General features: G+C 52.6%; 1 protein-coding gene across 3 annotated transcripts in view; it reads right to left on the minus strand.

Moving 5' to 3' along the window:
• Slc7a10 (solute carrier family 7 member 10) overlaps nucleotides 1-15,065 on the minus strand; it is a 15,688-nt gene extending 623 nt beyond the window's left edge. The window contains exons 1-10 of one of the 3 annotated variants that reach the window (XM_059274953.1): nucleotides 14,819-15,065; nucleotides 5,055-5,259; nucleotides 3,099-3,250; nucleotides 2,766-2,891; nucleotides 2,544-2,697; nucleotides 1,709-1,832; nucleotides 1,524-1,627; nucleotides 1,135-1,231; nucleotides 740-889; nucleotides 5-182 (exon numbers count right to left, since the gene is read on the minus strand). In XM_059274953.1, coding sequence (XP_059130936.1) covers nucleotides 5-182; nucleotides 740-889; nucleotides 1,135-1,231; nucleotides 1,524-1,627; nucleotides 1,709-1,832; nucleotides 2,544-2,697; nucleotides 2,766-2,891; nucleotides 3,099-3,250; nucleotides 5,055-5,259; nucleotides 14,819-14,987 — 1,459 coding nt within the window. In that variant the 5' untranslated portion in view covers nucleotides 14,988-15,065. The remainder of the gene's footprint in view (nucleotides 1-4; nucleotides 183-739; nucleotides 890-1,134; nucleotides 1,232-1,523; nucleotides 1,628-1,708; nucleotides 1,833-2,543; nucleotides 2,698-2,765; nucleotides 2,892-3,098; nucleotides 3,251-5,054; nucleotides 5,260-14,818) is intronic. The other 2 variants (XM_059274974.1, XM_059274964.1) reach the window with 2 other exon arrangements.
• Nucleotides 15,066-22,936: the final 7,871 nt, after the last annotated feature.

Consider the following 22,936-nt stretch of genomic DNA (forward strand, 5'->3'; position numbering starts at 1 on the left):
TCACCTGTGAGTCTGTGCACACACTTTGGTTTGCTTCTCCAGAACACTCCCAGGAAGAAGATGGGGACCCCAGTGAGGATGATGATGACACCGACCCCACAGACCATGGGCTCCGAGATGAAGCTGAAGACCAGTAGGAATGCCCAGAACACCAAGTACGCAACAGGAATGAGGAGGTTGACCTAACAGAGAAAGGATGGACAGGAGCACCGGGGAAGGGGCATCGCCCTAGCTCTCCTTCCCGAACCACCCCGGGGATCAGAGGCACTTTCTCCATCTCTTGGGAACTGGGGCCTGCATTGGCCCCTCTGGCTGCAGCCCAGTGCACTGGGGAGCAGCTCCTGGGTTGACCAGTTGGCTGAACTGCTGAGGCTGTCTATTTGAGAGCAGTGCTGAGCTATCTATTGCTGTTTGCATTTGGCTGCAGCTCAACTATTTTTTGGTGCTTCGTATTTCAGGCAATCTTCAGGATTTATATACAGATGGGGGGCTTTTCTGTCACTCTTTCATGTGAGATCATGAGAATGCCAGGCTCTGTCACTGGCAGTCCATGTGACCTTGGTCTCATTGTCCCTGTCTGTGGACTGGGAATATTAAAAGCACATGCTTCCTGGGGTTATGAGGAGAGAATATGTCAGTGCATGGAAAGCCCTGCGCTCTGCAAATGCTGTAGTCCTGGTCGTTGTCACCCACACCTGCCTCTGATGCTCAACTTGGCCCTGGTTATTTCCAGCCTCACCTTGATGGGCCTGTGGAGTGCTGGCCGCCTCCAGCGCAGCACGAGCAGGCCCAGGATAGTGACTCCGTAGCAGAGGTAGTTGATGAAGGACACATAGTTGATGAGTGTGTATGTGTCACCCACGAGCATGATGACCGCTGTGGCCCCGCACTGGGAGAGGACCGAGGGCTGACAGCTGGCCTCCCACCTGCTTCTGGCCATCCCTGCAGGCTGCTCTGGGCCTTCCCACTCAGGTCAGGAGGTCAGGGAAGTCCCAGCCCTTTCCCACCCTCCATGGCTCATCTACCATAGGCAGGAATGAGTTTTTGCCATTATTTAAAACAACAACAACAACAACAACCCATTGCTAGATGTCTCTGGCTATGTGCACTGGCTGGTCAGGTTCCCAAACTTACACAGACGAGGAGGGCAGGGATTGGGGTACAGCGTCTGACATGGATCATGGCCAGCAAGCTGGGCAAGTGCCCCTCTCGGGCTCCAGAGAAGCATAGCCTGGGTACAGGGAGGGAGATGGATAAGGACCAGAGCCTGGCGTTGGAGCTTCTCTGTGGCTTGCTAGAACCCAGCTGTCACCTTTGACCTCTGCCCTCCAGGCCCTACCAGCTCTCCTCATGTAGTCTGTCCCCTGGCTTTCTTTACCTCAGGATTAGGTTCAGATATTTGTTACTGGAGAGTTCATTGCCTCAGCTTTCCTTTCCCATGGTCCCTAGCGTAGCCTGCACCCAGCAAGGTTCCTACCTAGTCTTGCCAATACCATCCTCTCTCCTCCCCTCAATCCAGTCACCTGGATGAGGTGAACAGGTAGCCATTGATCCCTCCAAAAGTAGACAGTGCCACAGAGACAGGCATGACCCATGAAAAGTAGCCCAGCAACTTCTCACCGAAGGTCTGCACGGGCACAGAAGAGAGGCCAGGTATGAGACTGGGGATGGGGTGGGGGCTGCAGAGAGGGTTGAGGTCCCCACTCACCACAGCCACTGCGTTGGAGGACAGCAGCTCCTGGGGGGACATGGCGGTGAAGTAGGCAACGTTGGTGAATGTGTACACGAAGGTGACCAGAGGGATGGAAATGAAGATGGCACGAGGTAGGTTTCTGGGGACAGAGATTAGAGTGTTAGTTCCCGTCCAAGGAGGAGGCACTGGGGACACTGGGGGGGGGAACCTTAGAGTCTCATCTGCGACTGCTGGGGGGGGCGCAGCTTCGGGCAGGAAAGGGAACAGCATTGCTGCTGGGGACAGGCACATATTGCTGTCTGCCTTTCCCCCAAACCCCTGTCTGAGCACAGAATGAGGGACAGAGGCCACTGGGATAAGGACATGTCATCCCCTGAGGGCAGGATCTAATTAATGTCTGGGTAGAAAGAAAAAAATGCATAGAGCCAAAGTCAGCCTAGAAAATCTTAAATGCCTTCAGAGCTCAGCCCTCAAGTCTGAGGTCTCCCTGGGGATTCTCCACAAACTCCTGCCCCTCAGCTGCCGCTGTCCCTAGCAAGGCCTCTGGCTGAGCATCAGATGGAATACCATAGGCTCTATCCTTCAGAGCCATGTTGTGTGCATATGGATCATTTTGGACCAAATGTAAATCACTAAACACAGCAGCATGATGATATTCAAGTCTTTTCAAGGTCCCAGGAGGGGCCCAGCTGCAGCTGCAGACAGGGAAGAACATGGCCTCAGGACTCTCCTTCCAGCCTGTTGTCATAGCAGCAAGTGTGGTCATCAGATGGAGTCTGAGCCTTGGGTACCAGCAGATCTGTGAGGACCACTGCTTTCCTAGCAGTGCCTGGCCAGGTGCGTCACTCACTTGCGAGGGTCAACCAGCTCCTCGGTGACATAGTTGAGGAAGTTCCAGCCACTGAAGGCAAAAGAACCTTGCAGGAAAGCCAGGGCAAGGTGACCCACGGACGGTGTCATCCAGAACGCGAAGGCATTGGTGGGCCTCAGCTCTTCAAAGTGTCCTGGGGAGTCCAGATGTCAGGGGTTAGCACCCCCCCAATTCTCTCCAATGCTCCCACCCTGGTTCTACCTTGGAAGATCTGGACAAAGCCAACACCAATGATGAGTGCCAGCGCCAACAGCTTCCCGCCGGTGAAGATATCCTGGATGCGTGTGGCCCAGCGCACACTGGAGCTGTTCACCCATGTCAGGAGCACTAGGGAAGAAAGGGGTGTGGGCACCTGAGGCCAGACAACAAGGGGAACAGACTCTTCAGCAGCCAGCACCCTGGGGCTCCAGGTAGATGTTACAGGTGGCAGCAGGTGGGGGTCCCACTCCACCTTCCTCCCAGTGAAGTACACAGAGAGTGTCATGGGGGTGGTGCAGCCAGCCTCTGTGGGGACAGAGGCTCAAAGACACTCACTCAGGCAGGCCATGGAGAGTACTCGAGAGGCTGTGGCCGGGGGAATACAGTTGGGAAAGACAGGCTGAAGCACATAGTTGGAGAAGGTCATGGAGATGACCGCCAGGCTGGTGGGGTACATGATGAGGACAGCACTCCAGAGCAGGAGGAATCTGTAGGCAGTGAGGGCCAGCACGGTATAGGGCACCCTCAGTTCTCCTACCCACACCTGCCTGGCCCAGACGGGAGGGTAGCCTGGCCCAGAGCTGGTAGACTGCCAGAGGCTGGGGAGGTGGGTATTAGAACAACTGGAAATTGATCCCAGGCTGCCCCCTGAGCCTAGGCAGGCAAATCCCAGCCCTCAAGCTATAGCATCATCTGGGGCTCTCAGCACTTTGTGGATTAAGATGGCTGATGGTGAGCAATGTTCCTGCCTTGATTTTGGAAGGAGAGTGACTTATGTCCCTTATCCCAGATGCTCACCTTTGCAGTATCCTGTGGGAGCCTGGGACTCTCAGCTTACGTATATGCTCAAGGACTGCCTTCATCCAGAGAGGTGGTCCTGCCCGCACCCTTGGGAATGGTGTTAGCCAGCTCCTGGCTCACCATTGAGGGTGAAGAGTCCCTTGGGACATGCCTCTCAATCCTCACCTTTGATCCACGCACCCCCCACCAGCTTTTTGCGTAACCCAACTCCTCGGCTTCTCAGGCATTACAGATCAACAGTCCATCCCCTCTGTTCATTCTTGCATTCTGGTTGCCCATGAAGTGGGGTCCCTGGAGTCCCCTTTTCTCTCACCCTCTCCCTGAGGATTATCTCCAGACCCACAGTAATAGACTTCTGCTTTTGTGTGTCCTAGACCTTCTACCCAAGACCCGACTGAGCACCTCCTTCAACATGCCACAGACCTCCACCATAATACAAGTCCTGTCCCAAGACTCTCCTCTATTACTAAGACCATCATCTCTGGAGCCTTTGAAATGGGACAGTGGGTGTCACCCTTGCTGCACCTACCTGACCCTCATGACACACCATGTCCTCCTGGGGTAGGCTGGGACCTTAAGAATCTTCATTGAACTTGTCTAGACAACTACAGCAATTTCAATCCCCCATCTCCTCCAATCCTGCTATGAACCTGGCCTAGCCCCTACCCACAGCAGACAGACTCCCTGGGCAGACCATTCTCTGACCATGCTCTCAGAGCCATGGAAGGATGCTCTCCTTGCTAAGGGGGCTGATAAAAACCATATCCTTTTTTTAACAAGGCGGTGTAAATGGGGTTTCCCTACATGGTGTGCACCCCATTCTCTGCTGCATAGCTACTGGCCTTTGCCACACCCTCAAAATAAGGGTCTTCTAGGTTGAATCCTATTCGAGGGATTGTTCTGCTCTGCTCTGTGAAAAACTTGAGGTTGGGGACAACGTGTGTGTGTGTGTGTGTGTGTGTGTGTGTGTGTGTGTGTGTGTGTGCTCAAACAGGTGAATTACATGGGAGGACACACCATGTCTGTCCTCTCTCCACTTACAGCAGACAGCTTGACTAGAATAAAGACCCTCCTTACCAGCGTGCTAGCATCCTCTAGTGGCTTCAGAGAGTAAGCATCCCTCCCTCCATAACCGCACCAAGGGGAGAAGAATGGAAAGGGCATTCTATTGAAAAGGAGCCACAGAAGTGGGTGCTCCTTTTCCATCAGGCCTGTGATCCCAGTGGGGAGATACATGCAGGAGGATTGTGAGTTTAAAATCAATGTAGGTTACATAGTAAGACTGTCCCAGAATACCAGACCAAGTAAGAGAAAATAATAAGATAAAGGAAGCCCAGAGAGGGCAAGGGTCTGATAACAGAGAAATGGAGCGGGCATTGGTGCTACCCACTCTAGCTGTGGAAGGCTGCCAGCCACCCCCAGGCACCATTTTCATCTACCCCTACTTCACAGTAGAGAGCGCATCCCCTGCCCTGCCAGAGTTTCACTCACCCAGCCAGGCCCCCGAAGATCTCAGTGACATAGGCGTAGTCCCCACCAGACTTGGGGATGGCGACGCCCAGCTCTGCATAGCAGAGAGAGCCCAGAGCTGTCACGCCCCCACCCAGGACCCAGACGAAGAGGGCCAAACCCACGGAGCCCGAGTGTTCCAGGACACCTTTGGGTGAGATGAAGATGCCTGAGCCAATGATGTTTCCTGTGGAGAGAGACAGGGGCCGTCAGACTGAGGACCAGTCAGTGGCTCAGGCTTCCTGGGGGGCGGAGGCCCAAGACACTTGAGTGAAGGAAGCCTGTCTAAACTCAGGAGGAGCGCAGACAGGCGATCTGGAGGCATGGGCTGTCACTGAGCCTCTTGGATCTGGGCAGGTCCATTCTGGGGTCACCATTGGCTTTTCTCTATCTCTGGCGTGGGGAATGGCACCTTGCCCAGCTAGCCAGGCCCACTGCCAGAATTGGTTCCTGAGTTCTCCTATTCCCTGGCTTCCACTCCAGGTGAGAGGAAGATGTCCCAGACATCTGAGCAATGGCAGAGAATGGGCATCGATCTGTAATCCATATACTCCGGGCACAGCTCTGGCTCAGGCCCTCAGCTCTAGCCATCTGTTACCCTCCTACCTGCTGGCCAGAGCTGGCCTCCCCCGGCAAGACCTTGACCTGTCTTTCATCTGCCTGCCCTTCTCCTATTGGCCAGAGTCCAAACTCACCGGACATCTTGAAGAGTAGTGATCTAACCAACGTGCTGCCCCCAAAGCAGCCTTATTCCTACTCGCTTTCTTCATATTCTATTTTCCTTTGGGGACTTAGAACCCAGGCCATGAACACAGACCCCCACCCACCCTAAGACCTGGTGCTATTAACATGTTTAAGTGCTGGGCAAGGGTCAGTGGGGTGAGGGAGGGCAATGGGCATTAGAGGCTGTCAGCAGCCGACACAGCAGGATTGGGACAGGCCATAGCAGAGATTCTTGTCCTGCCTGGAGTTTGAACACAGACTGCTGACCCTAGCTGGGGCTAAGAGGCCTTGTGCTCTCCACTTGCCTTGCCAGGCCAGTCTGTAAAATGGCCTGTTGTAAAGGCTCAGAGAGTGCAGGCAGGCATTGAGCCTTCATCTGGTTCACAGCCTGGCATCTCCGCCAGCAGGCAGTGGGGCTCCTGCCTTCACTCAGCCCTGCATCCTGCTCACTGCAGGTGCTGAATCCCACAACACCCAGACACGGCCCTACCCTGCTCTTTCTGCTGAGAAGTATGAGATTAAACGGATGCTGAGAATCCCATTTATTCCAGAGTCTGCTCTGTGGACCTTTGAACATCCCCGGAAGTGGTGGACCAGACTCCCTTCCCAGACATCCAGAGCCACAGTGGTATTCCCTACTGTATGGATGAGTGGACGAGGCCCTTTCCACCAAGCAGCCCTTCCAGACCCCAGCAGCTTCCCCTTGCAGGAAGCCTCAGGACCCTGCCGCTCTCCACAGACACCCACACCAGCAATAAACAGAAACTTCTGTCTCCATCTGGCAAACGAGGAGTCCCCATCCTTTGTGCCCATGCCTGGAGGCCTCATGGGGCATCAGGATGACTGGTCATCTGTTAGTTTACTCAGCACCTGCAGTGAGCACCGGTATAGGGCCCAGAGCTGAGTGAAGGCAGGTGCCCCACAGCCTGCTGGTGAAGGTCCCAGTAAGGACACCAAGCTGTGAGCCAGAGGAGGGCTCCATGCCTGTGCTCTTTACAATAGGCCATTTTACAGACCTGTCTGGCAAGGTGAGTGGGGAGCCCAAAGCCTTTTACATTGTGTAATGGGCAGCAGAGGGTCAGTAGTCTGTGTCTAAACCACCGGTGGGGAAAAGCCCACCAAACCCCAGGAAGTTCTAGTCCCTGTCCAAACCCCAGGATGAGCACTAGCCCCCGTCCAAACCCCAGGATGAGCACTAGACCCCCTCCAAACCCCAGGAGGAGCACTAGTCCCTGTCCAAACCCCAGGGTAAGCACTAGCTCCCGTCCAAACCCCAGGATGCACACTAGTCCCCCTCCAAACCCCAGGATGTTCTAGTCCCTGTCCAAACCCCAGGATGCACACTAGTCCCCCTCCAAACCCCAGGATGTTCTAGTCCCTGTCCAAACCCCAGGATGCACACTAGTCCCCCTCCAAACCCCAGGATGTTCTAGTCCCTGTCCAAACCCCAGGATGCACACTAGTCCCCCTCCAAACCCCAGGATGTTCTAGTCCCTGTCCAAACCCCAGGATGCACACTAGTCCCCCTCCAAACCCCAGGATGTTCTAGTCCCTGTCCAAACCCCAGGATGCACACTAGTCCCCCTCCAAACCCCAGGGTGAGCACTAGTCCCCGTCCAAACCCCAGGGTGAGCACTAGTCCCCTCCAAACCCCAGGATGCACACTAGCCCCCGTCCAAACCCCAGGGTGAGCACTAGCCCCCGTCCAAACCCCAGGATGAGCACTAGTCCCCGTCCAAACCCCAGGGTGCACACTAGTCCCCCTCCAAACCCCAGGATGTTCTAGTCCCTGTCCAAACCCCAGGATGCACACTAGTCCCCGTCCAAACCCCAGGATGCACACTAGCCCCCGTCCAAACCCCAGGGTGAGCACTAGCCCCCGTCCAAACCCCAGGATGAGCATTAGCCCCCGTCCAAACCCCAGGGTGAGCACTAGAGCCTGCCCACAGTCAAGACTTCCAGTCACTGGCTACATGTACGAAAACGCTAGCACTGGTGGGGCCATCAGCTCAGCCCCCTCCTAGCAGGGCAGTGTGTGTGTGTGTGTGTGTGTGTGTGTGTGTGTGTGTGTGTGTGTGTATAGTCTGCTTACTTCACCTGTCAGGTCCACAGGCGGGGCTGGCAGAGGATATGGCTGTGGTTGCCAATCTGCATTCACTCCAGGTCTACCCTGCCATCCCTCACCCCCACCCCCGGCCGACACAGATTTCCAGTCTGGACAGCCACGACGCCCTACTTGGTGTTCTGGTCACATCCCAGGAGCCCTAAATACATCCAGATAAGGATGGAATAATTCCTGTGTCTCAATCCCCAGAGGTAAGCTGTAACCCTGGTCCCCTTTCTGGGAATGGGGCTGGAGTTGGGGAAGCTGGGGAGGAGCCACCTTCCATATCTCAGACGAGGGGCCCAAGGCCTGGGTGGGCTGTTGGGTTTGTAAAGAACCTTTGAGTCTGCTCCATCCGGCAGCAGTTCTCAGGACCTGGCAGAACAGGATTTGCCAAAAGCCAGTGAAGTCTGAAGCCAGCGGGGGCTGGGTGGCCTTGGAAGGAGATGAGTATGGTGGAGCTGGGGGCATCCAAGGCTCTGAGGCACCTTCCTCCTGTAGAGACCCCATTGCTCTGCACAACTCAGTCTGGTGACATGTGGACAGGCCCTGGGGAAGCCCTGCCTCACACAGGGTCTTCGGGGTCAGGGCTGCATCCCTACCCCTGAACCATGTGGCTGAGACCCCGGTGCTGGCCTGGGAATGGGTGGAGGTGCACGACTGTTTTGGACTCATGGCTTCAGGCTACCACCCAGAACCTCTCCCATGTGGCTCAGAGGACCATGTGTCTCAGGTCCTGGGGGGAATCAGAGAGCTCTGCCAGGACAACCTGCAGCACCTGCTTGAAAGTGGTAAAGAAACCATGATCTTTGATGGATGCTCTGGGCACCGTGTGGTGGGATGAATGCAGGCAGCTGCAAGGTGGTGGGCTTGGGTGACAAAGGGGTGGGCGGAAGGATGCTGAGGGCAGGGCTAAGGAGGGTGGTTTTAAGTACCTGAATGATAGTGGATGTGGGGAGGGTCCCTAGAGCTGATGTTTTAGAGCAGTGGTCCTCAACCTTCCTAATGCTGTGACCCTTTAACACAGTTCCTCATGTGGTGGTGACCCCCAAACCATACAATTATTTTCGTTGCTGCTTCATAACTATAATTTTGCTACTGTTATGAATTGTAATATAAATATTTTTGGAGACAGAAGTTTGTCAAAGGGGTCATGACCCACAGATTGAGATCAAGATCCATTGTTTTAGGTTGTTTTTTTGTTTTGTTTTGTTTTTCTACCAGTGGTAGGTTAAGAACTCTGATCCCACATTCAAACCCAGTAGATCTGTCTTACGGAAAGGATGTGCAATGGAAAAACCAGCTCTTGAGGAATTCTGCATTGGAGAAGGAGGAGGAGGAAGAGGAGGAAGGAGGGAAAGGAGGAGGAAAAGAGAGGAGGAGGAGGAAGAGAAGAGGGTGGGACCCAGGGCCCAACAGGACCAAGGTATGAAGATATAAGATGAAGATATTACAGAATGCTTGGGTGGGCATCTGACTGACAACCAGAAAGATGTGGGTCCCAAGGCCTCAACATTCCTGTCCATTCCATGGGACAACTGTTCTCTGGTCCTTGTTGATCCTCCCAGGCAGGCAGGTGGGAGGACCCTCAAGTCTCCCCCACCCCCATTCCTTGTGCTTTCTCTGGGTGGTTTTATCACATTAAGATGTTTGGCCTGATGGGGCTTACTTGCCTCCAGGAGGAATGAAGAAAGGACCATTGTTCCCTGTGGCGGCTGCTGCTGCAGTGCTTGCTGACCTATTTCTGGGAGGCAGTTGCAGACCATAGAGGTCACAGGGGTAGACTGTGGAGGTCAAGTCTGCAGAATGAGCTACTTGCTTGCCCATGGCCTGAGAACGTGCGTGCGTGCGTGCGTGCGTGTGTGTGTGTGTGTGTGTGTGTGTGTGTGTGTGTGTGTGTGTGTACACGCAGTCTGATTGAGAAGGGACAGGGAGGTCCTGATTCTGGCAACATCCCTATCCTTAGAAACACATACAGGATTATATGTCTAGCAAGTGCTTTCTTCTGGGACTCAGTTTCTCCATCTGGTAGTGTGGCCCCAGGGCTAGAGGTCAGCAGAGAGATGGTCTGATCTGACTTGGTCAGAGAGGAAGCACCTTGTTTAGGATCTCGATCCTGATCAGGCTCCCTGTCCCCTGCTGTTGTGAACAGCCCTAGTCACCAGACTTCCTGAAGCAGTGCCACCCCCAGATCTCTCTCCAGATTACCCATTTGGGCCCCGAGAATCTGGTCCCGCCTCATTCACATAGCCCTGGAGGAAGGCTGTAAAGGGATTCCTTAATAATACCTAGACATTGGCATGCTTTGGCTGGCACATCAGTTGCCAAGGGAAGTACTTATGGATCTCACTATTTTTATAAACCCAGGAGATCCCTGTGCCCCACACAGCTTTTCCTCTGGAGACCCAATTCCCAGAGGGACCTCAACACCCTGAGGTGACATGCAGAACTTTGCTGAGACCTGGGTGAAGTCTGCCCTCTCTTCCCAGGCCTTTCTAGTAAGTGTGTGTCCTTCTCTGGTGTGACAGTGGCCCCACTGAGGTCTTGGTAGGATACTAAGGAAGTGAGTGGGGACATCCAGGACGTGCTCTGGGTTGCTAATGAGCCAGCGTGCACCTCTAGCTTAACCCACTTTCCTTTGGAGAGAGGATGAGCAGATAGGTGGAGACCTCTCGGTTTGGCCTTCACAATCTAGTCCTATCAAGCCCAGCATGCTTGCCAGCACCTAGTCTCCAGGCCCAGACTTGTCATGGTCACTAACAAACTCTAAGATACTAACCCTAACCCTCCAGCCCCAGCCCACATCTTCCACAATTAAATGGTGTTATGTGGCAGGTCCCTGCATGCTGCTCACTCAGCATCCCGGCCAGGCTCCTGAGATGTTGGTTTCCCAGGGATTTTATGTAGTTGTTGTTTATTTGAGCAAAGTCTGAATATGTAGCCCAGGCTGCTCTTGAACTCATGATCCTCTGGAGCACAGGGGTGACAGGTGCATACCTCCATGCCCTATTTCTTGGAATTCTTTGCAGCTCCTTCATCTTAAGCCCAACTTTTAACCACTGGGTGCCCAGGGCTCAGTCCTGGGCCCTTGACCATGCTATTTCTATAATCAGTCCCTTGGAAATTTCATCCTGCCCCCGATGGCAACTCCCAAATTTGTAACTGGAGCAGGGACCTCCTACTAAATTCAGCCTAGGCCACAAACTTCCCACTAGCTAGCCTCTTCCACGTACCTCCAAACAGAACTCCCAACTTCCTCTCCCTTCTGTGGATCTGATCCTTTCTGAAGTTGTCCTGACCAGACAGAGACAAAACATCTTCCCAGTTGCTCAGCCCACCACCTCTGTCACCCTGGACCCTCCCCTCTTGCCGCCCTGTCCCGTCTATCACAAACACATCCAGAACTGAACTTCCTCTCAGCCCTCCACCGCTGCCCCATCTGGAGCCACTATTGCCTCTGTCCAAGTGGCTTCCTGCCTGGCCTCCCTCCTGTAACCTTTATTCCCATAGCCTCTCCTCCTAAGTTCCAACCCATCTTTTCTCAGGTCACCCCCCCCCCCCAACTCCCACCTCCTAAAGGAAAAAAGGCAAAGTCTTCGCCATATAGCTCACAACCCACCACCAAGCCCTACCGGACTCCCCCTGCCCCAACACAACCTGCCCCCCTTCCTGCCTCAGTCGTCTGGTCCCGATACTCATGGCCACGGACTGCATGCCTGGCTGTTTATTTTGTGTGCTGACTGACTGTACTGGGACATCAACCCTCGCAGAGGGACCAGCTGCCTTGTCCCCCGCTGGATGTCTAACCCACCTGGCACTGTTGAATGGGTGCATGAGTATCTCTGGGGCCAAGAGACGCTCAGCCTTGTGCCTGCCGTTGCCCTGACTTCCAATGGTGTCCTACACTATCCTAAGGACATCCGGTCTTGAGCAGGTTGCAGCCCTAGGGCCTCAGTTTCTTTGTAGGCAGGGCTGGGGTGTCCTCAGGACCTGTAAGGAAGAGTGTCCGCAGAGACCCATTTACTTACGGCCCTGGAGATTGTGGACGAGAATGTGGAGAGCTGCATGACAGGGACCGGCCTCTGGAAAGATGGGGTTCATGCACTAGCCCCTCACGTCGCTGCAGACATTTGAGCCTGACTTTCAAATACCCACATGAGCTAGACACTTGAGTCCCAGGAGGAGGATGGGGTGACCTGGGCAGCAAAGCCACAGTGACTGGGTCTGTTGGGCTTGGGCACGCTGTGTGGACTGTGTGAGGGGGTAGCTAAGGTCTCCACGGCAGGATAAGAGACCCTGTGTGCATAGCCACAGGAAGGGCTGACTTTCCTGGCTCTGTTACTACCTAGTGGTGGGAGATCTCAGTTTACCTGACTCAGTCCCCAGATGTCCCCCATCAAAAGGGTTGAGTCAGGCCTTCATTTTTGCCAAGCCTCCATCTCACAAAAGACACTGGAAACCTGAATCCAAATTCTGAGCTCACCAGTTGTGAACAGTGCCATGTAACTCTCAACCTCAGTTTTTCCATCTGTGTAATGGGTGCAAAACTTGGTGTCCCACAGGGTGGACGTGAAGTGGTACTCTGAACAGATATCTGATGCCCGGGTGTCACGCACAGTCCTGCCCCAGCTGGCTGTTCCCTTCCTGCCTCGTCCTCTCCAGGCTTGCTTGTTTTGTTGTTGTTGTTGTTGTTGTTGTTTTGTTTTGTTTTGTTTTGTTTTTGGCTGTGAGCACTGTCCTATAGTCAAGGTGCAGTCTCATCCTCTCTACAACCCATCGTCCACATCTCCCATTCCCAAAAGCCCCACTTCTCCGCCTGGATGAGGCTGATGACGTATTGAGGAATGAATACAGAATCTATGGGAGGAACCATTGAACATTTTGGAAATATCCAGTGAGTAACAGCTAACCGATAAAGACAGGTCACTCCCAGACAAGGGGGTGACTTTTTCCAGATTTATATGTTAAAATATGACTGTGGAGACTTCTGACTTTGACCAAGCTTCCCGAGTTAGGAATGGAGAAGAAGCAGGTGCACCCAGGACTGGGAGTTGTGTTGTGGGGGAAGCATGTTGTATGAAAGGAAAGGGACGCTTGGGAAATCAGGAGGTGCAGATCTGACCTCCTCTCCTGGTTTCTCCACTGCCTGGTCCAGTGTCTTGGCTGGAACTCTTCAGCGCTCCATGAGCCTGGCCCACGGGCCGGAGAGAACCGTTTGAGGGTTGTTCCCACATCTAGCATACTTGGTTAGCCCAGTTGACTTTCACCCTCCTCAGCCTTCAGCTTCTGGAGGCCAAGGGGGAGCCATGAAGCAAGAACAGGCTGAAAGGTGAAGGGAGGGGAGCTGGCGGGCCAGACCCAGGCTCTGGGGCATAGTTCCTCCAAAGCCTGTGCTGAAGAAGAAACAAGATGGCGGAGCTCGCCTCTTCTACTCCCCACACGGCCACTAACACCTTCTTCTAGAGGGCTGGAGCTCTGGCAGCCTCGGACTTCCTTGAGGATAGGATAGTAACAGGGGGTAATGTCTACTACGTGCACGCCAGGTTTTGTCTCTCTCTCTGAACCTCTCCGGCAAGCCCCACTCACGGGCAGCCTCTTGACTCCTAGGGCACCATGGACACATAGGCTTCCCCTTTTGTGGGGGAGTGCAGCCCCTGCAAAGGGTGTTGGCTGGAGGCAAAGCTCTAACCAGTTCTCTCTGGCCAAGCCCCCGACTCAACCCTTCCTATTATTAGGCAGCCAGGCAGGGCTTCCTAGGGTATCATCAGGACCATTCTAGAGGGCAAGATGATGGAACTGTCCGGAGCTGGGTTCACACTGGGTGACTCTGGGTATGAGTGCGGTGGGTATCCAAGGGACACTACATCTCTCCAGCTGGAGTTTCTCATGGAGGGGCATGAAGTAGGAAGAGGTGAAGACCCCTGTCTGCCCCAATGAGCCCTTCAGCCTTTCTCCATCTTCAGGGGTCAAAGGGCAGAAGGGCAATACTGTGACTGCAGCTCCCACTGGCCGGGGAAGAGGACAGTCAAGACCCTAATTATTGATCTTTTAGACCCTCAACCACTGGGCACAGGGGGACAGAAAAGGTCCCTCCCAAGAGGGTTAGCCCAGTTCTCCAGGAGTCAAGGGACAGAGGTGTGGAGGGCCAGGGGAGGGGGGGAGGTGTGCTACCATCACTGTCCTTGTCTCTGAGTGTTCTTCCTACCCAGAAAGCCCCATCTGTAGGGAGAACAAGATAGCCAGGCCGTGAGAGCACCCCCTCAGATGCCACCAGGCCACAAGGGCACCCCCTCAGGTCCCAGGACTGAATGGGAGCTCCCCCCGGAGGCTTAGTCTGCTCATGGCTGTTCTCATGGCTCTGGCCACTCCTGCCTCTCCCTGGATTCTGTCGCCACAGCTGCCGGGAAGGATGGCTCGGAGGCCATTTCCCCTCGGTTTAGGCTCTACCTGCCCATTTACCCACAGTCTTTCCTGCTTTCCAAGAACAGACGGCTTCATTGCTCTGGCACTTGAACCCCACCCCCCACAGTAGGGATGCAGACAGCCTGCCCTGCAGTCCAGAACTTGCCACTAAAAGCAGTCCCAGTCATTATTTCCCAGATGGGAATAGGGTAATTGTCTTGACAAAGCCCACAGAGAAGTGAAGGCCAGGGGAGGTTGCAACAGGGACAGCGCCCCCTCCCCACCCCCACCTCTGCCGAGCCTCGTACAGGCACAAATTTCCAGAGAGGTTGGGGAGGCGGGAGCCAGAGGACCTGTGTCTACTCTGCCAGATCCGTTCCGAGTAGGGTCAAGTGTACCCTCAGCCACAGCAGCAGGTGCTCAAAGGGGTTCTTTGGCCCTGGGGTCTTAGGGTCCTTGTGAGGGAGGAACACCAAGGCTCCCCAAGAGCCTTCCACCCTGTGTGCGCCCCGCTCACCGATGATGATGGTGCAGGCGCTCACCAGCCCGATCTCTTTCTTGAGCGCCACCCGCTCCGAGGTGCCCGGGCCGGGTCCAGGGCCCGGGGAAGGCGAGGGTGCAGGGCCGGGGTTCCCGCGCCCGCCGGGCTGCTGTATGTGGCCTGTCATGTCGCTGTCCCGCCTCATCCCAGCTCCCTGCGCTACCCCGTCCGTCCGGCCCGCCGCCAGTCCGTCGGTCGGTCCGTCTGTTGGTGCGCTCGCGGCCCTCGCAGCCCGGGACAGCGCCCACAGGCGGGCGCATGCGCTGGCATGGGGCCCGGGCCCCCGGGGGCCCCCAGAGCGGCTGGATCCAGGGAGGGACGGAAGGAGGGCCCGCCGGCAGCCCCCTCCCCCACCGCCCTTAAAGGGAACTCCCCTTTCCCCCCAACCCTAGCCTGGGGAGACAGAAAGGGACTTGGATCAGAGTTAGGAAGGACTTCCTAGTTGAGGGAACGAAGGGGCTACAACCAGTCTTGGGTGAGGTGGGGGAGCAAAGCTCAAAGACCGGACTGTCCCTGCCCTCAAGGAGTCTATGCAAGGCACGCGGGGTGGGGGGTGCTGCATGCCACGACATGCACTTTTTAAATCCCTCCTGCCCCGTTAGTGAAGGGTGGGTAGCACAGATGGAAGTGCGACCCAGAGGCGAGTTACCTCACGGTGGCAGGGCCTCCTCGGTGCAAACTTTTTCTGATAGCTCCCTGGCCTCCAAGGGTTCTGACCGTGTCTGGTGGGCAAGTCATAGGATGAGTGGGGGCTGTCCCTAGAACAATTCTAGAGGTCAAAGGCTTGTGGAGAGATGAAGACCTCAGAGACCCTAGAGGTCACTTAGGGAGCCCCAGGCTATCCTGGGAGTTTGGGACAGTCTCCATCATCACCAAATCCATCCCGGCCTCTCTAAATGCCGTTAGAGTCCAACCTTACGTCCCCACCACAGACTCCTTTCTCTACAAAGGTCCAGAGTCAGGGCTCAGTGGACTAGGACTTTAGCCCAGGCCCCAAGCCGTCCAGCATGGCCCCAGGTGACCAGGCTACTGGAAGTGCCAGGGAGTCACGAAAGGGGCAATTATGGTAGCAAGGAGGTCTCAGAGGCCAGGGTCCAGGGGAGCCTGCCTCCTCCCGGAAGCCATCGGATGGTGCAGCCCGGATCGTGGGGCAGATGCACTGGGGGAGGCGGGGCGGGTCTAGGCCACCGGGGCGGCGGGCGGAGCGAGGCTGGCACGGTGTGACCGGCGGCGGCGGAACAGCCTTTGTGTGCTGCTGGCGATCGCTGCTTCGCACCGTCCCCTGCATGTGGATGAGGCCACGCGGGGCCACCGGTCCTTCCCCGGATTGCGGCCTCAGGGCTCGCTGGGGAAGGGTAGGGAGGACCCGGGATGGAACAAGCGCGGAAGTCCAAGAGCCTGGGCTGGGGGCGGAGCATGGAGGTGGGAGCGGGGCCAAGGCCCAGCTCTCCTGGCAGGAGGGAACTTCGAAGTTGGGGCGGGGACTTGATAAATAGAAGAGGGCGGACTCTGGGGGCACCGGGAGGGGGAAACCACCAGGCAGAGCTTCATCCTTCGCACTCCCGACGGAGCCCAGCATTCTTGGCGGCCTCTGCCTCCCGCCCCAGAGACGCGCCCCCCCCGTTAAGCGGAACGTGGCGGGCTCTCTTAAAGGAACCTCGCGCAGGGTGGGGTGGGAGAGTGGTCCTGATCCCCATGACACTCATGGTTGTCGCAGGACTTTCTGGTTTGACGGACACGCCATTGTCTTTGCAATGCCGAGGTCTGCTGGACGAGGCTCCCGCCAGTATTCCGCTGAGGCTGGTTGCCAAGGGGCAGAGGATGGCATCAGAGTCACAGGCCAAAAGCCAGCGGTTTTTCAAAGTCGAGCCTCAACTTGGACTCAGAATGTGGAGAGGAAGGGCTGAGTCTGGGGCTCTGCACGGGATCGAGTTTGCTTGTCTCTGTCCTGGGGCATAGCTCAGGGGGTCATTTTAGCTGAATAGAATCTGCAAACTAAAAGGAGACCCAAAAGTCAGTAAGACTAGACTAAGAGGCAAATGTGGGACCTTCTCAACAGATGGTCGGTCATTCATGACTTAAACAAAGCAAACTGCAATCTGCAAGTTAGAAATACAGCCGCCTTGATCTGAAGAAAAACAAAACAAAACAAAATTTTCCATCTGAAAGTATAGTGCCCAGGAAGCAAAAAACCAAAACTCTACAGCTACCATCGTGCTTAAAAGGTGAAATAGTAAGTGCTGTACCACAGAGGCTGGAGTAAGGGGAGACAAGAGCACGTATCAGTTCTATGCAATATGGTACGAGCCAATGCCATAAGGCAAAGAAGGAGAGGAGGAGGAGGGAGAGGAGGAGGGAGGAGAGGAGGAGAAGGAGGAGAGGAGGAGGAGAGGAGGAGAAGGAGGAGAGGAGGAGGAGGAGGAGGAGGAGAGGAGGAGGAGGAGGAGGAAAAGGAAGAGAGGAGGAGGAGGAGGAGGAGAAGGAGGAGAGGAGGAGGAAAGAAGGAGGGGAGGAGAGGAAGAAGAAAAGAAGGAGGAAGAGGAGGAGGAGAAAAGCAGTTTGAAGATTGGGGAAAAGGCAAAAATTATCATTCACATAGGCTACGATTGGGTGCATAGGAAGTAAAATACAATAATAAATTGCAGGTTAATAAGTTTATTTGGTCCAGTAACTGGATACAAGCTCAATATACAGAGATGGATTATCTTTCTGTATACCAGCAACAATTAAAAAAACAAGTTTATAGTTGCATAAAAACAAATATCTGGCTAGAGAGATGACTCATCAGTTAAGAGCACAGTGCTGCTCTTACAGAGGACCCTGGTTCAGTTCCCAGCACACACAGGAAGGCCCACAACCATCTGTATCTCCAGTTCCTGGGAATATAGCACCCTCTTCTGGCCACTTGTGGTATTGCACACACAGTGCACATAAACTCACACGCTCACACACACACTTATAAATGTTAAGAAAAATCTTTTTTTTTTTTTTTTTTTTTTTTAGATAAGGTTTCTTCATGTAACCTTGGCTGTCCTGGAACTAGCTCTGTAGATCAGGCTGCCTCTACCTCCTGGGTGCTGGGATCAAAGGCATGCACCACCACCATCCCACAAGAAAATCTTTAAAAAACATTCAAGAATACACTATGTTTGGTTATTGGAATTTAAAATAGTTTTTTCCTCCACTGAGAGTGACAGTGCAAGACTTTAATCCCAGCATTCAGAAGACAGGGGCAGGCAGATCTCTGTGAGTTTAAGGCCAGCTTGATCTACACAGTGAGTTCCAGGCCCAGGACTACACAGTGAGACTTCATCAAAAAAATAAAAAAAATAGTTTTGCTAAATTAACCTTAGAATAGATTGTTGGTTGACACATCTCAATATCTTTGTGTTTATTTTTCCTCCTGGGGGAGGGGCAGAAGATGACAAGCTGATATTGAATACTGTTGGAAAATGTACCCCCTAGTGTAGAAGACACATGGCATTAAGGAAAGGTAAACTAATGCACCATAGAGATAGATAGAATTCATTCATAGATAGAATGAATCCTAGAGATCCACCCACTCAGGGTTATCACCACCAAGTGGTACTGCAGAGCAGTAGGGCAAAGACAGCCGTTTCAAAGCACTGTGACAGGTCAGAGTCTCCATATTGGGTGAGGTAACAAAAACTCTGTCAACTTTGCTTCACGTTGTACCCATAACCTATCTGCATTTGCTTCTAATACTGCAATACCTGAGAATTAACTTATAAAGAGAAAGTACTTTTTATTTTATAAATGCTTTGATTAGCAAACAAAGCAATGGATCTCATAATAATGTTTTCATATGCATCTAATATTATACCTTGCCCCTCACTGCCTTTCCTCATCCCTCCTACACACCTCTCGCTGGTCCTCTTTCTCTCCTCAAATAGACCTCTTTCTGTTTTATGTCAGAAATACATACATACAGATGTATGCATGTACATAGTTCAGATTCCACATAAGTGAGAAAACACTTGGTATTTTGTTTTACAACCCCTTTACCCTATCCTGTTCTCTTCTTTCCATGCCTTTTAGACCTCCCATAATTCATAGTGTCACAGATAGATAAATGCATAATACATAGATACAGTTCTACATGTAAGAGAAAAGAGGTGATATTTATTCTTCTGAGTCTGGCTTATTCCCCTTAACAAGATGCTCTCCAGTTCCATCCATTTTCTTACAAATGACAGAATTTAATTTTTTTACAGCTGAATCAAATTCCATTGTGTCTATATACCAATGTCCTTTACCCATTCATTGTTGATGGGCATCTAGACTGTTTGACTGTGGTGAAAATCACAGCAACAAACATGGGTGTGCCAGTATTTCTGTGGATTTCGATAGCTGAATCCTATGGTGGTTCTACTTTTAGGTTTCGGAGAAAACTCCAGGGCGATTTCCACAGTGGCTGCATCAGTTTACAGTCCCATCAGCATCACGCTGAGTCCCTTGCCCTGCCTCCATCCTTTGCCAACTGGGTGAGATGGAATCTAAAAGCAGCTTTGATTTACATTTCCCTGGTGGCTGAGGATGTTTAACTTTTTTTTCTTTCTTTCAAATATTTATGGCCATTTGTATTTAATCTTCTGAGAACTATTTGTTCAACTCATTTGCTCATCTATCGATGAGATGATTTGGGATTTTTGTATTTGTCAAGCTCTTAGTAGATTCTAGGTATTAACCCCCTGTCTCATGTATAGCTAACAAGGAATTTCTTTTCTCCCACACTGTAGGCTGACTCTTCACTCTGGTTATTTCCTTTGTCGCAAAGAATTTTTTTTTTAAGCTCATGCAATTCCATTTGCCAACCCTGGGGCTGCTTCCTGGGCTATTGGGGTCCTGGTTAGAAGTCCTTGTCAAAACCGGACCTTGAAGTGTTTTTTCCCCGTAGCAGCTTCAGAGTTGCAAGTCTTTGATCCGTTTTGGATTGATTTACATAGTTTCACTCTTCTACACAGGCTGCATTTGTTACTTTTCCATTGCTGTGACTAAACATCTCCACCAAAGGCAACTTGAGGAGAAAATGTATTTTGACTCAAATTTTAGAGGGATAGGAGTCTGCCATGGCAGGGAAGCCTAGCAGTAAGTGGCAGGCATGGAGGCCCAAGAAGGAAGCCGAGCTCCTTTCTCAACCACAAGTACAAAGCAGAAAGCAAACTGAAAGTAATTTGAGGCTTTTAATCTCAAAGTCCACCTGTGGTGGTTTGAAAGAAAATGGCCCCCAAAGGGAGTGACATTAGTAGGAGGCATGGCTTTGTTGGAGGAAGTATGTCACTGTGGGGGCGGGCTTTGAGGTCTCTTTTGTCAAGCTGCCCTCAGTGTGACAGTCAGTCGACTTCCTGTTGCTTCTGAGTCAAGATGTAGCACTCTCAGCTCCAGCACCACATCTGCCTGAACACCTCCATGTCCCACCATGATGATAATGGACTGAACCTCTGAACTGTAAGCAAGCCACCTCAATTCAATGTTTTTCTTTATAAGAGTTGCCATGGTCATGGTGTCTCTTCACAGCAGTAGAAACCCAAGCTAAGACACCACCTCAGTGATGTACTTGCCCCAGCAAGGGCCACACCACCTAAACCTCCTCCATACTGCACCCTCAACCAGGAAACCAGATGTGTTTAAGGATGTGTTTAAGTATGTATTGTAAGTCTGTTTGTGACATACAGGAGAACTACTCATTTCTATTCATTAATTTTGCTTTCTGCTACTTTGCTGAAAGTGTTGTCTATAGGTCTCGGAGTTTCCTGGTAGAGTTTCCAGGTCTTTTCAAGTGTAGGGTCGTATAGTGTGCATGGGATAGTCTCACTTCCTCCTGTTCCATTCACAGATCTGTGGGAGTCCACAGAGGTTTCCTAGTGAGATCTGAGCTTGCTTTACACAACAGGGCTGCATTAGGGAATGGCATGATCATGTGCATGGTTACTAGGTGTTTGGAATGTTCTGCACTTGGCTGTGCTGGGAAGAGGTCTTTTGCTCCACCCCTTGGCATTCCTTTAAAAGCCCTTTAGCAGAGACAGAAGGAGCTGGTGGGTTTTGATCCAGGCCCTCCCAAGGCTATCCTGTGTTTCTATCTGTCTCTCTCCTTCTATATTTCTATCTAAATACTTCTCACTTCTCCCTGCTCAAGAGTACCCTGGGGGAAAACTGGGGGCAGGCCTCCCCACCACAAATCTCTCATTTTTTCCCCTTGGCTTATTGCTCTAGCAGAGACTTAAAGCACTGTGTTTATCTTGCTCATGATTTTAGGGGGAAAACTTTCAATTTTCCTCAATTTGGCATAAAGTCATCTATAGGTTTATTGTGTGCGTTCTTGAGTATGCTGAGGTATGTCCCTTGTATTCCTGATTTCTTCAGGGCTTTTATCATGAGATGTTTAATTTCATCAAAGGCTTTTTATGCAAGAAAAAAAATCTATTTTAGCAACTAGCTTTGGAGGTTCTAGTCCATAATGGATTAGCCCCATGGCTTTTGGGCCTGCACTCAGGCTATATATCTTATTGAGGACCACAGGGTGAAGCCAAGTTGCTTACCCATGGTAACTAAGAGGGAGGGATAAAGAGAGGGAGGAGGGGAATTTAAAATCAAAACAAAATGGTTTTTAAAGCGGTTTTGAGATGAGGGAGCTGGTGAGACAGCTCAACAGTTGAGAGCACTGGATGCTCTGCAGAGGACCCAGGTTGGACTCCCAGCACCCACATGGTGTCTCACAACCATTCGTAACTCAGCTCCAGAGGATCTGACGCCCTCTTCTGGCCTCCATAGTCACTGCATGCATGTAGCACGCGGACATCTATGCAAGCAAAACACCCATATACATAAAATGAAAATTAAAAACCCTGTTTTTGTCAGCTTTATCTAAGTGTTGTAGAGCAGCTGGGTGTTCCTCAGGACTGCTGTAACCAATCCTCTGGGTAGTCAAGAGCCACACTAGACAACGAGAGCGAAGCCAGCCAAGACAGGGTGGCTAACAGCAGCCGGCATTGTGTCCCCTGCCTCAGATCAGCCAGGTCCTGGGAATTAAGGGATGACAGGACACCTCTAAGAGACCTAGTCTTCAGGTAAGTCTCCTGCCCTATTGATTGAAAAGTCCTGGGACAGGCACAGGTCTAGTCACTTCCGCTTCCAAGGGAAGTCACATGACCAGCAAGACAGACCCATCTTACCAGGTGGCCCAACCAGGACAGAAGAGTTAAAGCGTTAAATAAGTCCCTAGTAATAACCCTGTAGTGGTTAATATTGTCAACAACCTCTGGGCACGTGTGTGTGGGAGCTTCTAGAGGGGCTCATCGAGGTGGGAGGACTCACGGTAAATGTGTGTGGCTGCACCATTCCGTGGCTGGAGTGCTGGACTGGATAAAAGAGGGGTAGCATTCCCTTTTCCCTGCTTCCCAACTGGGGATGCCGTGTGACCAGCTGCCTCCCGCTCCTGCTGTCTCTACTCTTCTCCCATAAAGGACCGAACCCTCAAACTGGAAGCCAGAATAAACCTTGTCCCCCAAATTGATTTTGGTGAGTGTTTTATCATAGCAACAGGGAGGAGAGTAGGGCACTGATCTAGCCACACTCATGCACCGCACACTTGAATTCCGGCACACCCACACAGGCTCGACCATACCCGCACCTCTTACACACACACACATTCTCATACAAACTCAAATACCCAGTCACGCCGCACTTGCATACACACTTGCCACATTTTACCTACCTTCTCTTATCTAAGGGGCTTTTTGCTCACACCTCTTCCACATTTCACCTTTGCTCCACTAGCTAGCAAACTCGAAAACATTCTGACACTGAAATTAAAAAAAGTAATTTCGCAGATGCCCGTGACATTCTGCCTCTCCCTGGTGTGGGTAGTGGTAGTGGCGTCCACAGCATGGGCCGTCTTGCCCAGGTACCGCACCTTGTGTGGTCCAGCTCCATATCTGCCAGTGCTTCTAGAATGACCAGAAGATGTCACTCCCAGGTTTCTTGAGTGGTCAAATGCCGCAAAGCACCCACTTCCTCCTGTGATTGGGACCCAGAACATAGTGCGCCTGCCTAGAGCTCTGACTGCTACCCTTT

This window comes from Peromyscus eremicus, chromosome 1 (genome assembly GCF_949786415.1).
Source record: "Peromyscus eremicus chromosome 1, PerEre_H2_v1, whole genome shotgun sequence".
In the NCBI taxonomy this organism is placed as follows: Eukaryota; Metazoa; Chordata; class Mammalia; order Rodentia; family Cricetidae; genus Peromyscus; species Peromyscus eremicus.